The sequence below is a fragment of the Microcaecilia unicolor genome, chromosome 2 (assembly GCF_901765095.1).
Source record: "Microcaecilia unicolor chromosome 2, aMicUni1.1, whole genome shotgun sequence".
In the NCBI taxonomy this organism is placed as follows: Eukaryota; Metazoa; Chordata; class Amphibia; order Gymnophiona; family Siphonopidae; genus Microcaecilia; species Microcaecilia unicolor.
The window spans coordinates 184,212,926-184,229,001 of record NC_044032.1 but is presented as its reverse complement, the minus strand read 5'-3'; the positions used below and the strand labels follow the sequence as shown (position 1 = coordinate 184,229,001).

At 44.4% G+C, this 16,076-nt stretch overlaps 1 protein-coding gene across 10 annotated transcripts in view; it reads right to left on the bottom strand.

Annotated features, from left to right (window-relative positions):
• CSNK1G3 (casein kinase 1 gamma 3) overlaps positions 1 to 16,076 on the bottom strand; it is a 326,900-nt gene that overhangs the window by 287,929 nt on the left and 22,895 nt on the right. For all 10 annotated transcript variants that reach the window (XM_030193547.1, XM_030193551.1, XM_030193549.1 and 7 more), the window contains one exon: positions 1,025 to 1,065. In XM_030193547.1, coding sequence (XP_030049407.1) covers positions 1,025 to 1,065 — 41 coding nt within the window. The remainder of the gene's footprint in view (positions 1 to 1,024; positions 1,066 to 16,076) is intronic.

Below are 16,076 nucleotides of genomic sequence, written 5' to 3'. Positions count from 1 at the left end.
GCACTTTCAAGAAAAAAGAAAAAAAGAAGCTTATATGCTTCGTTGAGGCACAGCCCCTTGTGACTCTGGCAATTACTTAAATTTTTTCTTGCCTCAGGTACAAAAAATACCTGTATATATAAGCCACAATGAGCCTGCCATAAAAAGTACAAATGAAAAAATAAAAAAGAGATTTACTCCGAAGACCTGAAGAAAACACGAAGCCCTAACGAACTCCGTGTCTCCTCAGACGCGGAAAAAGAAAAACTGAGGGGCGTGTCCGCTCGGCGAGCGGGAATAGGTGTGCGCACATGCGCAGTACGATCGCTCGCGCGACGGAACGCCGTAAAGAGATTTTGCTTTAAAATCCTCCGGGGCCGACGTGGCGTCACCCACTTGTGAGAATATCAGCCTGCTTGTCTTTGGAGAAATTCCAGTATTTATATGAGCACCATAAGCTTATAACCAGGATGTCACTGGGATAAATCAGTTTCTTTACCTCCCTCTGCTGGCAGGAAAGGATAACACCTGCTTTTTATGGATGAAACTAACTAAATGCTAAGGAAATAGCCTTCTTAATGGTTACTATGTATGAAAATACCATCTGACTAAACCTTTAAGTTTGCTATTGTTCTCTGTACTCTCTTCTACTGAGGGAGTTCTTGCCTTAGTATATTGGTACCCTCTGGTTAAATTGTAAAAATGCATCCTTTGAAATCCATTGACATGACATCTAATAGTTATGTTAGACTCAGTCTTTCCAAATCAAAATAATATTTTGGAACCGCTCTAGTCAAGCTGCCCTTCCTCTCTCCCCTCCAGGTCAGAGACAAACCCACATACACATGTACAGGGGTTTGGGAGGCATTCAGTACATGCTTTACCAACTTCTTTTTAACCTTATTCATCACAAAGTTACAATCCCGTTATTTCTCCACAGAAAACCTGACATTTGACTGCAGAAAAACTACATGAATAAAAAATTTTGATTAAAGCTTATAAAAGTGAACATAACATTTTAATCTTAAAGCAAGAAATAACTTACCAGTTTAATTGCCACATATTCATTTGTGTACAAATTTTTTCCTTAAAGAAAGAAAAAAAAATAAAGTCACACTGTGCTAGTGGTTTTGAAACATTGCATTGGCATACACAATAAAAAATATTAATGAAGTTCTACTATGGCCCTTTGTTCAAGAACTATAAGGTCCTTTTTCTAAGCTGTCCAAGAAATGGGTTTCGTTCATCCTTACGCGGGCCTTTCCCCGCACTAAGTCCATTTCTAGTGTAGCCATCAAAAAAGGTTCTCTCATTTGTTTTATTTTTGGCCATGCACCACTGTTAACATTAATGTGTGGTCATTACAAAAAAAATTATTGCAAGCTCCCACGTTAGGGACGTGCTAACCAGTTGGCATGGCGGTGATGTCAGTGCACCAGCTGACAGACATATCCATACCCGCTCTTTGTCCAATATACCCCTTCCAAAAAACGTTTAAAAATAATTACCACACACAGATAGTACTATCACAGAATGCTTTAGTGCATCTCGTATTAGACCATTTTTACTGCGTTGGGCACATTTGCGCCTAATACAGCTTAGTAAAAGGACCCCTATATAAACTACCTGCCGAAAGAATTCATCTACAAGCTAACAATTAGATTTATGGTTCGTCCAACTATTTTAACATTTTACATTTTATTACTGCAGTGGGAGGAATATAAAAAAAAATGTCATTGGTAAAAGAGAATACATATCAGCTGGCAGAGTAAAAACAACAGGTGGGCAGTACAGGCTCTTATTGCAACAAAACATTTTCCAAAAAAGTGCATCTATAAACATAGAAGCCCTAACTGCTTTCAATTCACAACATGAATTTTAGCTCAAATTAGCAGTGCTAATCTGGAAACAAATCTGACTTTCAGATAGCAAACTTGGAGCAAAAAATAAATTTTCTTGATAAAATTCTGAAGCAACAGTTTCACCAATTGTATACAGTTGACAATGAAATGTATGTTAATACAATACTGTCCATTATGTATCATCCATTGGTACAAATTACTTATTTAAAAATGAGTGCCAATAGGTCATTCTGGGTCCCTTTTATTAAAACACTTTAAAATCTAAGCTCAACGCACTAATGTGGGAGTTTCCCATGCGCCAAGCCCAAGTTTAAGAAAGCATTTTCTTTTTGAGGGCTTTTACCTTTTTTTCCAGGTCCAGTGCCAATTTTTCCATCAGCACGGGAAAATTAGGTTCTTACCTTGGTAATTTTATTTCCTTTAGTCACAGCAGATGAATCCATTACAAATGGGTTGTGTCCACCTACCAGCAGGGGGAGATACAGAACACTGAAAACCATAGTGCCTCTAGGACGACTAGCTCCATCTGCCTCTCAGTATTTTGAAGCTTCCAAAGCAGTGTTAAACCGCAAAGTAGCATAACATGAACTTTCCTCACAGCAAACGAACACCCCAGAACAGGAGCAATAACCAAAGGACAGATGAACTCAACCTCCTGTAGTAGAACAGAAAACCTGAAGACTGTTTTCCAACTTCTCCCAATGAGGGAACATATCTACAGGAAAAAATGAACATAAATCACATAATGAACCACTGGGGGGGGGGGGGGGGGGCTCATGGATTCATCTGCTATGACTAAAGGAAAGAAAATTACCCAGGTAAGAACCTAATTTTCCCCTTCCTTGTCATCAAGCAGATGAATCCATTACGAGTGGGATGTAACAAAGCAATCCCTAGATAGGGTGGGAACAAGCCACACCACGTGCCAGCACTTGTGCTCCAAAATGCGTGTCTCTCCTGCCAGCCACATCCAGCCTGTAATGACGGGCAAAAGAGAGCTTAGAAGCCCAAGTAGCTGCACTACTTATCTCTTGAAGAGAGAGTGCTCCCGTCTCAGCCCAAGAGGAAGAAATGGCTCTTGTGGAATGTGCCTTAAAGGCATCAGGCGGAGGCCAACCAGATAGCAGATATGCAGAAAAAAAATGGCTTCCTTAAGCCAACGGGCTATAGTGGCATTAGACACTGGAGACCCTCTGCGAGGACCTGACAACAATACAAAAAGGTGATCAGAGGTCCTGAAAGCATTAGGCAACTGCAGATACTGCAACAGAGCCCGGCGCACATCCAGGAGGTGCAACTGCCCAAAGATTCAGGAAACTCCTCCCTAGTAAAGGAGGCCAAATAGATAGGCTGGTTTAGGTGAAACGCTGAAACCACCTTAGGCATGAAGGAAGGCACAGTACGTACCATTACTCCGGACTCTGAAAACTGCAGAAAAGGGTCTCGACAGGACAGCGCCTGGAGCTCAGATACCCGTCTCACCGATGCAATGGCCACCAAAAAAAACTGACTTTAGAGTCACATCCTTCTCCAAAGCTCGCTTCAGCGGCTCGAAGGGCGAACACTGAAGAGCCTTTAATACTAGCCCCAGGTTCCAGGCCGGGCAAGGGCCCTGCACGGGAGGCCGGAGCCGAAGCACCCCTCTCAGAAACTGTGCAATGTCTGGATGTGAAGCCAGGGAGAGGCCAGTGACCTTCCCCCGAAAGCATGACAATGCTGCCACTTGAACACACAGGGAATTATAGGCCAAGCCTTTTTGTAAACCATCCTGCAGAAAGTCTAGTATTGGCAAGACAGAAGCTCGCATGGGTGTGATCGCTTTAGAAGCGCACCAAGCCTCAAACTGGCGCCAGATCCGAGCATAGGCAACGGAAGTGGAACGCTTGCGGGCCTGAAAGAGAGTGGAGATGACCTTGTTAGAATAGCCCTAGTCTCTCAATTGCGCCCTCTCAATAGCCATGCCGTAAGACCAAAGCGGCATGGATCCTACGTCAACATGTTCGGAAACAGAGGCAAAGGAAGGGAGCCTCCGCCAGCATCCGCTGGAGGTCCGCATACCAGGGCCGCCTGGGCCAATCCGGGGCAATGAGAATCGCCACTCCTTGATGTAGCAGCCCTATTAAGGGCCAAGGAAGGAACACATACAGGAGGCCCGGAAGCCAGGGTTGAGCCAAGGCATCCAACCCCGCCGAGCGAGGATCTCTCAGTCTGCTGAAACACGACTTTGGCATTTGTGCTTGACGCCATAAGATCCATTACGGGCTTTCCCCATTTGGCACAGATCTGAAGGAACACTTCGTCTGCCAGTTTCCACTCCATGGGGTCGATTTGATGCCTGCTTAGAAAATCGGCTTGCAAGTTGCTCTGACCTGCTATGTGAGCTGCTGACAGAAGCTGCAGATATAGCTCGGCCCAGTGGCAAATTACAGCGGCCTCCACGGCCAGTGCTCTGCACTGAGTGCCGCCTTGTCGATTTATGTAGGCCACTGCTATCGTGTTGTCCGACAGAACTCTGACAGCCAGTCCCTCCAGAGTCAATTGAATGGCCAGAAGCGCCTGAAATATCGCTCTCAGTTCTAAGCGATTGATGGACCACCCCGTATCCTCGGGTGTCCATAGACCCTGGGCATAGCTTCCCCGGCAATATGCTCCCCAGCCCTTCAGGCTGGCATCCGTTACCACCAGGAACCAATCGGGAAGCGCTATCGGCATTCCTCGCCGCAGCATGCTGTCTGAGAACCACCACTCCATACTGAGCTGGGCCGCAGGGAGCCACGTGAGTCTGTGTTGATAATCCTGGGACATCGGAGACCATCGTTGAAGCAGGGCAATCTGCAGAGGTCTCATATGTGCTCTCGCCTATGGCACCACTTCTAAGGTGGCCGGATCGACCCCAACAGCTGGACTATGTCCCAAGCGCGCAGGTGAGGCATCCTCAGGAGCAGACGGACCTGATTCTGAAGCTTGCACCACTTTTGGTCGGGGTAGATAAACTCCGAGGCTGTGTTGAACCGGACCCCCAAATATTATCCAGATTGAGAGGGGGGTCAGGTGACTTTTGGGTATATTGACGACCCAGCCCAGAGATTGCAATACTGAGACCACTCTGGCTGTGACATGATGACTCTCTTTTGCCGAGTCCACTCTGATGAGCCACTTGTCTAGGTACGGGAGAACCCGGATACCCTCTCACCTGAGAAAGGCAGCTACTACCACCACTACCTTTGAAAAGGTTCGGGGAGCTGTGGCGAGGCCCAAAAGGCAAGACCCGAAACTGGAAATGTCTTCCCAACACCGCAAATCGGAGGAACCCCCTGGCGCAGGGGCCAAATCGGTATGTGCAAGTAAGCTTCTTTTAGGTCCAGAGACGTGAGGAACTCTCCTGCCTGTACCGCCACAATGACGGAGCGCAGGGTTTCCATGTGAAAATGCCACCCTCTCAGAGACTTGTTGACTTCTTTCAAGTCTAGGATGGGCCGAAAAGACCCTCCTTTTCGCAGCACCACAAAGTAAATGGAGTAACGACCGCAGCAGTGTTCGGCAGGAGGCACAGGGATCACCGCCCCAAGGTACAAGACTTGTAGGGTCTCCTCTACTGCCGCCCGCTTTAGCGCTGATTCCAGGCGCCGGTCCTGAGCGTCCTTCAGGGCAACCCCTCCCTCTACTGGGAGGGTGGTCTTTTTCGTCACAGCTGTGACTAAGGCATCCACTTTAGGCATCCCAAAATGGGCCAAGTGCTCCTTACTGAGAGGGTAAAGATGCCCCATCGCCCTGGCCACTTTCAAGGGCCCCTCTGGGTCAGCCCATTGAGCAGAAATAAGCTCTTGGATGGAGTCATGCAAAGGAAAGGCTCGAGCAGGCTTCTTAGTACTCGGCATCCTCGGATTACCAGAGGAGGCCTCGCCTTGAACAGGATCATCAATAGAGAGGGCCTGTAAGGCATCAGAGATAAGCGCTGGCAGCTCATCGCGGTGGAAAATCCGAACCGCAGTGTGATCATCCAGATCCAGTGGCAAACCGGCACCTTCCTCTGGTTCCTCAGACCACGAAGGCCTGCCAGATCCCTCAGAGTCCCCACAGCCCGTCCACGGTGGGGAAAAGGGAGGTGCGCCACTCTCTGACGAGGAATTTACCCGTCTACGTTTAGCGTGCATCCAACGCTCATGGGCATCCACTTCTGACATCTACCCCGGGCCATCATCAGTCAGAGGGAGACCAGGTAGCAACGCAGAGTCAGACACCTGCAGCAGAGCTCTTTTCGGCATGAAGGCTTTATGTAAAATAAGCACAAACTCAGGGGAGAAAAACTCAGCCTGACCTCCCGTCTCCGAATTAGGAGCTATGGGGAATGGAGCTCCTCTGGTAGCCTCGGCCCGAGGCGCCCCTCTACTCACAGACTCGTCCGCAACCACTGGGGTCGAGCCATGTGGCGCTTCCAAGATGGAACCCGCTGCCAGCTCCATTGAGCGGGAAGACTCATTGCTCGCCATGCTCGTACTGGCTCTACCGTCTATACAGCACGTTTTACAGAGCCCCGCTGCTGATCTGCGCTTGCCACAACAGGAACAGCGCTTAACTCCCTCAGGAGCCATCGCCGAAACACGGCGGAATAAAATACAAAATGGCGGCTTTGCGCCCAAATCACCCTGATCAGAACGCCGTCCGCAGGCCCTCCCCGGAGGAGCTGAGTACCGCTCTTACCTCAAAGGACCGAGTCCACCGAGCTCCGGTCACGCTGCATGTCAATAAAAGCCTCAGAATAGCAGCGCATAAAAAATGCGGGTTTTTTTGTTTTTTACGCTGTAAGAAAAGTTGGAGGCAAACAGCTACAGAGGTACTCCGGAGGCAGTAGAGGGTGGGAAAGGCAAGGACAGGGCACCACCAGGTACAACACCCAGCTCAACTAGCCAAGCACAGGAGCCTCCCAGGCAGAAATTTTCAAGGAGCTGAACAAGCTGCGTCCTACCCTGCTGGGAGATAGAGAAATACTGAGAGGCAGATGGAGCTAGCCGTCCTAGAGGCACTATGGTTTTCAGTGTTCTCTATCTCCCCCTGCTGGTAGGTGGACACAACCCATTCGTAATGGATTCATCTGCTGCTGACGACAAGGAAAAAGCATTTATAAGAAAAATTAACAAGGGAGCATTTATTGCCTCTTATTTAAGAGGCACTAAGTACTCCCACATTAAGTTCTTGCGCTAATGAGAATTTGCTAGCATATACAAACTGACAAATTACTGCAAAATGTAAAAATTTATTATTTATTTATTGCATTTGTATCCCACATTTTCCCACATCTTTGCAGGCTCAATGTGGCTTACAATACATCATGAATAGTGGAAATGTATAAGAAATAGACATGTAGTATTACAGAAGGCTCTTGGGTTACATGGTGATATTAAAACAACCTACATAAGTACATAAGTACATAAGTAGTGCCATACTGGGAAAGACCAAAGGTCCATCTAGCCCAGCATCCTGTCACCGACAGTGGCCAATCCAGGTCAAGGGCACCTGGCATGCTCCCCAAACGTAAAAACATTCCAGACAAGTTGTACCTAAAAATGAGGAATTTTTCCAGTCCATTTAATAGCGGTCTATGGACTTGTCCTTTAGGAATCTATCTAACCCCTTTTTAAACTCCGTCAAGCTAACCGCCCGTACCACGTTCTCCGGCAATGAATTCCAGAGTCTAATTACACGTTGGGTGAAGAAATATTTTCTCCGATTCGTTTTAAATTTACCACACTGTAGCTTCAACTCATGCCCTCTAGTCCTAGTATTTTTGGATAGCGTGAACAGTCGCTTCACATCCACCCGATCCATTCCACTCATTATTTTATACACTTCTATCATATCTCCCCTCAGCCGTCTCTTCTCCAAGCTGAAAAGCCCTAGCCTTCTCAGCCTCTCTTCATAGGAAAGTCGTCCCATCCCCACTATCATTTTCGTCGCCCTTCGCTGTACCTTTTCCAATTCTACTATATCTTTTTTGAGATACGGAGACCAGTACTGAACACAATACTCCAGGTGCGGTCGCACCATGGAGCGATACAACGGCATTATAACATCCGCACACCTGGACTCCATACCCTTCTTAATAACACCCAACATTCTATTCGCTTTCCTAGCCGCAGCAGCACACTGAGCAGAAGGTTTCAGCGTATCATCGACGACGTATAACAAGCAGAAATTATAAGACAATTCTGGGTAAATGTGGAAGAGTTCAAATTTGTTGGTCTTTGTGGTATACCTTGTTAAAGAGATGGGTTTTCAGTAGTTTGCGGACGTTAGTTAGTTCATAGATCGTTTTTAAGCTGCGCGGCAGCGCATTCCAGAATTGTGTACTAGGTAGAAAAAGGTTGACGCATGGGTTAGTTTATATTTTAGACCTTTGCAGTTGGGGTAGTGAAGATTAAGGAATGTGCGGGATGATTTTTTAGCATTCCTGGGTGGCAAGTCCATCAGGTCTGACATGTAGGCTAGGGCGTCTCCCTGAATGATTTTATGAACTAGGGAACATATTTTGAACGTGATGCATTCTTTCAGTGGGAGCCAGTGTAGCTTTTCTCAAAGGGGTGTAGCACTTTCATATTTTGTTTTACCGAATATGAGTCTAGCTGCGGTGTTCTGGGCTGTCTGAAGTTTCTTGATTATTTGCTCTTTGCAGCCCACGTAGAGTGTGTTGCAGTAGTCTAGATGACTGAGTACCATTGATTGTACCAGGTTACGGAAGACAGATCTAGGGAAGAAAGGTCTTACTCTTTTTAGTTTCCACATTGAGTGGAACATCTTCATGGTTGTGTTTTTCACGTGGTTCTCAAGTGTTAGGTGTCGATCCATGGTAACTCCAAGAATTTTTAGGGTGTCCGAAATTGGAAGATTCAGTTTAGGTGTGTTAATGGTGGTGAATTTGTTCGTGTTATGTTGAGAGGTAAGTATTAAGCATTGGGTTTTTTCTGCATTAAGTTTCAGCTGAAATGCATCCGCCCATGAATGCATGGTATGTAGGCTTTGGTTGATGTCATTGGAAATTTCTGTTAGATCTTGCTTAAATGGGATGTAAATCGTTACATCGTCTGCGTAAATATATGGGTTGAGGTTTTTGTTTGACAGTAGTTTGACCAAGGGTATCATCATTAGGTTGAATAGAGCCGGTGAGAGGGGGGGATCCCTGTGGAACTCCGCATTCAGGTATCCATTTGGCTGATGTAGTCGAATTAGATGTTACTTGGTATGATCCTGTGGTTAGGAATCCTTTGAGCCAATTGAGAACGTTACCTCCAATTCCAAAGTACTCAAGGATGTGTAGTAGTATTCCATGATCAACCATGTCGAAGGTGCTAGACATGTCAAATTGTAGGAGTAGTATATTCTTGCCAGTTGCAATCGTTTGTTTGAATTTAGTCATGAGAGTAACTAGTACTGTTTCAGTGCTGTGGTTAGACCGAAATCCTGATTGGGAGTCATGTAGTATTGAACATTTGTTTAAATAGTTTGTAAGTTGTTTGGTCACCATCCCTTCCGTTAATTTGGTTATTAAGGGAATGGATGCTACTGGCCTGTAGTTGGTTAGTTCGCTAGCATTCTTCTTTGCATCTTTGGGTACTGGGGTGAGTAGAATGTTTCCTTTCTCCTTCGGGAAGAGTCCATTTTGTAACATATAGTTCAAGTGATTCATTAGGTCTGTCATAAATCTTTTGCTGCAAGCTTTTTTGCACATGCTAAATGTGCATTAGAGCTTAAGGGCCCCTCTAAATATTGTTATCAGCTCACTTATAGCACTTGGTAAAAGCAAAATACTAGGGACTCGCAAGGGGAAAGTTTTCAGTTCGGTTTGTTTCTGGTTCAGATTCAGGATCATTTGGCCCATTCAAATCACTTAAAGTCAATGCAGAAAGCAATTTAACTTAATGCCAAGAATCCAGATGTCACGTCTATGGCCGTGACCACCCTCAGACTTACCTTATTTCTGAGGGTCAGCTTCTAAGCTGGCTTCTGCCTATCCTTTCTGGAGTAGTTTTCCTTCTGTGTGCTGGCTGCTTCCAGCATGGCTCTAATTACTCCACTCTACTGCACCTGGGGGTGCTGCCTGAGTTAGCTCTATCTCTGTCTCCAGCCTGGCTCTGTTTGCTCCTCTGTGCTGCACCTAGGTATTCTAAGTCTCTCTATGTTCTGTGTGTGCTCTGCCTGCTCCTTGGTTTGTGCTCCTCTCACCCGCTGGTGGCCAGAGCCAGTGGCTGCCATAGTTTGTCTTGTTGTTCCTACCCATTCCAGACTTTAGCCCAGTCCGGTCCGGTTCTTCCAGGCTGCCGGACCTTGTCTCTCTTGTTTGTGCCTGGACAGCCTCCGTAGTTGCTTACTGATGGCTGCAGCAGCTCCTCAGCTGTTGAAGGAGTTTATTAATCACTTAGAGACTGCAGCCTTTGCCTTTGCATCGTCTAAGGTCCCTGGTATGTACGAGTGCTCTGTGCACTGCTACCTTGTCCAGTTCAGTGTGAGTTTCTAGCTTGTTACTAGTAGCTTGAGCATAGCTTTTCTTGTTGGCTTGTGTACAGCTTTACTAGTTCCCCTGTGTGTTGTGTTGTGTGAGTTTCTAGCTTGTGACTAGTTAGCTTGGGCATAGCTTTCTTGTTAGCTTGTGTACAGCTTTACTAGTTTTCTTGTATTTAGCTTTCTGGTTTTCCCGTGTGTGTTTTCCTTTGCTTCTGGAGCTTCAGCCCTAGTCCTGTCCGCTGCCAGTACTCCTTGCTACTGGAGCTCCAGCCATAGTCTTGCTACTTGACCTGACCATTGCCTGAATCTGACTACTCTCTGCCTGAACCCCGATACTTGCTGCCTGCTACCTGACCCCCGATATTTGCTGCCTGCTGCCTGACCCGACTACTGCCTGAAACCGGATATTCTTTGCCTGTGGCCAGCCCTGACTATTGCCGGAACCCGGACATTCCCTGCCTGTCTGCCTTGCTTTCGCCTAGGTGCCTGGGGGCACTTCTGTATCCTGATTCCTGTTGTTCCTGCTTGCTAGTTCCAGTTCCGGTTTTCCTGTAAGCCCTGCCGGCTGCCCGAACCTGAGGGCTTGCCCCTCGAGGAACGGTGGCTAAGCGGAGGTGAAGCCTAGGTCCAGTGTGTTCCTGTCCAGCGGGTTCCGGTCCAGTGTGTTCCAGTCCAGTGCGCAACTGTCCAGTGTGTTCCAGTCCTGTGTATTCCAGTGCAGAACTCCAGTCCGTGGTTCCAGTCCAGCCTTGCCTCATCTCTGCTTTGAAGGTGACCTTGCCTGCCACTGCCGTTCCACAGTAGTGGTCCAAGGGCTAACTAACCCAGTGCTTCCAGGGAAGAAGCCTGACACCAGAACAGCATGCCAAGACATTAGGAGTAGCAAGATGACCCAAATGCACCAAATGAAAGACAAAGGCCACTTGGGGGGGGGGGGGGGGGGGCAGAACATCAAGCTTCCAAGCCACCATGAAAGGCAAAGTGGCACAGTGGCATAACCCCAAGACATGAGAGGATTAAAGCCGCACCAACACTGGCAAAAAGCTGAAAAAGCACCAGTAAAGGGTCTAAAGCACAAATATTAGCATCAAAATACCACATTTTTTTGGTATGCAAGAAAGCAGTACCAGAAAGGTTAGGTCAGGATTGGAGGTCTGTTTAAGTGGTACATGAAGTATCTCAAGTACCCAAATTGTTTCCCTGAGCTATCAGAAAGGAGCTCCTATCAACAAGTCTTACAACAGCATCTCAGAAATAACTACAATGTAAAATCAAGCGACAGACTCAAGGCACCATAAGAAGGTAAACAGCTTCAAAATTGGCATGAATACCTCAAAGTACAATACAATCATTAACTGACTTTCGCTAATCCAACTTTCCAGCAAATCCAACAGACACCCAGTGATGTCATTGCTTCGCCATTAAGAAGCCCGGGTTTTCATTCCGTTTTCGGGCATAGCACAGAGGGAAGTTTCGCACCCAAGACAATCAGTTTCAACCCCAGGACCTTGCTTTACCACAAAACAGAACCATTGTGAGCAGGGACTCTGCTTTTACTCCACAGCGAGTTTCTCTTTTTCTGCAACATTTCTAGTAAATACGTAATACACTACAGTACTGTATTTTTATTCTTCCCCTTCAGATCTGTAGATCACTTCTGAAATGGCCAGGCAAAAGAGGAAAAGTTATTTTGACTACAGAGCAGAAACCTGGCACTTTAAAAAGAATTGACAAGGGTGAATCCTTCCATAAAATTGCAACAGAACTAGGAGTATGGAGAGAAACAGTGAAGAATGGGTCTCAAATCGTGCATCTATATTTCCACTGGACACTAGAAAAACTATGAAAAAATGTTAATACGAGAAGGTAAGCAAAGTCCTATTCAAACACCAAAGAGACAAGGGCATACCTATATTGCAAGAGAAAGCTCTGTTTTTTTTTCGAAAGGTATTCAATGAAGATGACCCCAATTTCACTGCTAGTTATCAGGTGGCTTGATCTTTGGAAGAAAAGATACAGTATGTGATAAGGCTGCTCTATATTGCTGGGAAAAGGCTGCCAGTGAACTCCGAGGAATCTGTCACATTCAAAGCGAAATTTCAGCATCTTCTTAAAAAGGAAGTCGTGTCAAGGGACCGGATGCACAACTGATGAAACCGGGTTAAATTTTAAAACGTTAACATCGAGAGATTTTGCATCATGGCTCAAAGCCTCCGCTCCAAGTTATAAATGGAGTAAAGAAACAGTGACTATTCTAGCCTGTAGCAATGCAGCTGGTAAGCATAAGTTACCACCTATTTTCACTGGAAAGTCAAAAAATACTAGGGCCTTTAAAAACATGGCTCCTTCTGCACTTCCTGTGTCCTATAGGAACCAGAGGAATGTCTGAATGGACAAAGACATTTTCCATAATTGCTTTTTCAAGGAATTTGTTCCATCAGTAGAAAACTTCATGAAAATGATTAACTTGCTAAGGAAAGCAATCCTTTTCTTGGATAATGCACTATCTTATCCCGACGAGGACAAACTGAAAAGTGCTGACAGAGTGCTTTTTATGCCTTCCATTGTCACGTCATTGTGTCAGCCAATGGATCAGGGCATACTGGAAGCCTTAAAGAAAGAATAACCTTAAAGAAAGAATAATTGATGTAAGTTTCTTACAGCACTTGTTTGTGCACTGGATGAAGGGAAAGGTTGGTTAAACATCAGGTCCCTTGGTAAACTAAGGAATTGGTTGAATTGAAAAGCGCACGTCGTTGACTGGAACATTATTGGAGAAAAACCAAGAATTTATCAATGAAAGAAAAATGGAAGGCGGCTTTTAAATAAAGTTGCTATTCAGTCAGCCAAATGTATATATTATACCTCTCAGATAGAAGATCGCAGCATATATCAAAAAAAGTAATTTAGTCTTTTTCATAGATTCACAATTAAGAAATCTGATCAGTTTGATAAACAATCTGGCTCTTCTGCTGATCAGATGGCTTTTCATTTTTCAGACAAAATTCAGAAAATTAGGACTTTTTATTCCAAAACTGGATTTAGTAATTAGTTCTACCTTTCAAACTGAACTGCTGTCTAGCTGATAGAATATGGTCTGTTTTTCCTCTTATTACAAATGTTAAAGTAAAGTCTTTGTTGAACAGACTTTCTAAATCTACCTGTCGGATAGCTGCCCAGCTTATTTGATGGCTAACCTCTAGAGCCCAATGTAAAATGGCTCACTCTCCTTGAGAATAATTTTTTACAGGAAGAATCCTTTCCATCTATTTTGGGTGGTATAATTTTAACACCGATTCTTAAAAATGCAAGTTCAGATGCGAGTGAAGTAACTAATTATAGACCTATAGCTAGCATTCCACTACTTGCTAAATTAGAAGCTTACGTGGCAGAGTTATTCTCTGATTATTTGATTAAGTTCAACTGTTTGCATCTTTTACAGTCTGACCTCTGGTCTTTTCAATCAATCGAATTGGTGCTGCTGGCATTTACAAGAGATGTCAAGGCATTATTTGCCTGTGGAAAAGTGTCAGTTCTTTTACCGTTTGACCTCACAACATTTGATATGGTTGACTATTTTGTTAAACAAATTGAGTTCTTTAGGTATTACTGGTAAAGTGCTAAATTGAATACATGAATTTCTGGCATGCAGGTTCTATAAAGCTAAAATGGTAAATAAACTCTCAACAGGTTTGAAGACCACCGTGTGGAGTGCCTCATGGTTCTCCACTTTCTCTGTCATTTAACATCTATATAACTACTTTTTGCAAAGGTTTTCTATCTATTGGGACTAATTTTTTTTTGTATACAGACGATATGTTTGTATTAATATCGGCTGAAGGCAGCTTACCCCTGCCTCTGTTTTGTGTCTCACTGTGTGTAAACAGAATTGACGAGCAGAGTGCTATGCATGGGTTTAAATTAAAGTTAAAACTCCTTTGGTTTATTCGGAGAGAGAGAATATAATTCCTACAGAATTATGTCAGATGGTTTGATTTTGAAGGTACAGAACATATCTAGATACGTGGAGGTGTATTTTCAAAGCAATTAGAGACTTACAAAGTTTCATAGTAACCTATGGAATGTTGTAAGTCTAAGTGCTTTGAAAATGAGCCCTTTGGTGTCCTTCTGGATTCTACTTTGTCATTGATTCCTGAGGTTAATGCTGTGGTCAATGCTGTATTTTTAAGTTGCATCAATCAATCCGGGCCTTGATAACCGAGAAACATTTTGCTATTCTAGTTCAACCTATTATTCTGTCATCTTTAAATTATTGCAATGGCATTTATTGTTTACTATCAGCCCAGTCGATTCAGAGACTACAGGTTTTACAAAACACTGCAGCTAAGATGATGTTCAAGAAGAAAAGATTTGATCATACTACCTCAAGTATGGTTAGTTTACACTGGCTTCCGATTCATGCCCAAATTTCTTTTAAACCAGCTTGTTGGGTGTATAAAACCTTTGATAGTCAGTGTCCAGAGTACCTGGTAAAATTATTTGTTTTTCCCTATACCTCTTAATCGTTCTGGAGCTGGTGACAACCATCTGCTTTTTATTTCCATCATGTTCTGGTGTAACACTACAATTATCTTTTTCATCAGGCTATACAACAGTTATGGTGTTCTTTACCAGTTACACTAAGGTCTATTCCTACTAGAGAGTTGCACGGGGACAGAAATGCAAACCATCCCCGCCCGTCCCCACCGGAATCAAACCCGTCCCCTCCCATCCCTGCCCGTCCCCATAAAAAAAAGGAAGTATGTATTTCTGAATTTTAATTAGTCTTTATTGAGTTTTAATGAAAATACAAAATGCAAACATTCACCAAATAAGAGGACCCAAACCAGTCAGGAATATTTGGCAGTTATTTCTTTAGTCCATTCAGAAACAGAAGTCCATCAACAGTGTGTGGTCCTAGCTGTGATCGTCTATCCTCAAGAACACGCCCAGCTATGAAAATGACCGTTCGGATGATGTGCTGGCAGCAGGCACTCCAAGGACTCGTCTGGCAACTCTAAAAAGACTTTTCCACTTAGTTGTTTTTGACTTCCAGTAAGACAAGATGTCATCAGTAATTCTGTCAGCGGTACTCATGTATGCATCCACCTGTGAAAAAGCAGATGGTATCGTTTTGAATGTCATTGTGTGAAGGCATATTTTGCAATGACAGTAGTATTGTCATTACAAATAGATAGAACATATTGAAATAGCTAACAAAAGAAAATATATACATGCCTCAGATATATTTGAAGATGAAGAAGAAGAATAGAGATCTTCCAAGAAATGTTCCTCTAGTTTCATCTTTTTATTGGGCTGCTACAAGACAGACGAGTCATCTGGAAGTGAAATGTCTGCTGCTGGCAGTCTTCTACCATCTCTTTCAAGCTGGACAGTGCCTGTGCATATTCAATTGGTGCTAATGTTCCAAAGTTGTTTTAAAAGGGAAAATTAGGTTCTTACCTTGGTAATTTTCTTTCCTTTACTCATAGCAGATGAATCCATTACGAGTGGGTTGTGTCCATCAACCAGCAGGGGGAGATAGAGAGCCCTGAAAAACCATAGTGCCTCATGGCCAGCTAACTCCATCTGCCTCTTCAGTATTTGAAGCTTCCAAAGCAGTGTTACACCGCAAAGCATAACAACATGAACTTTCCTCACAGCGGATGAACACCCCAAATCTGGAGCTATAATTCAAAAGAGGGAATGAACTCATCCTCCTGTAACTGAACAGAAATC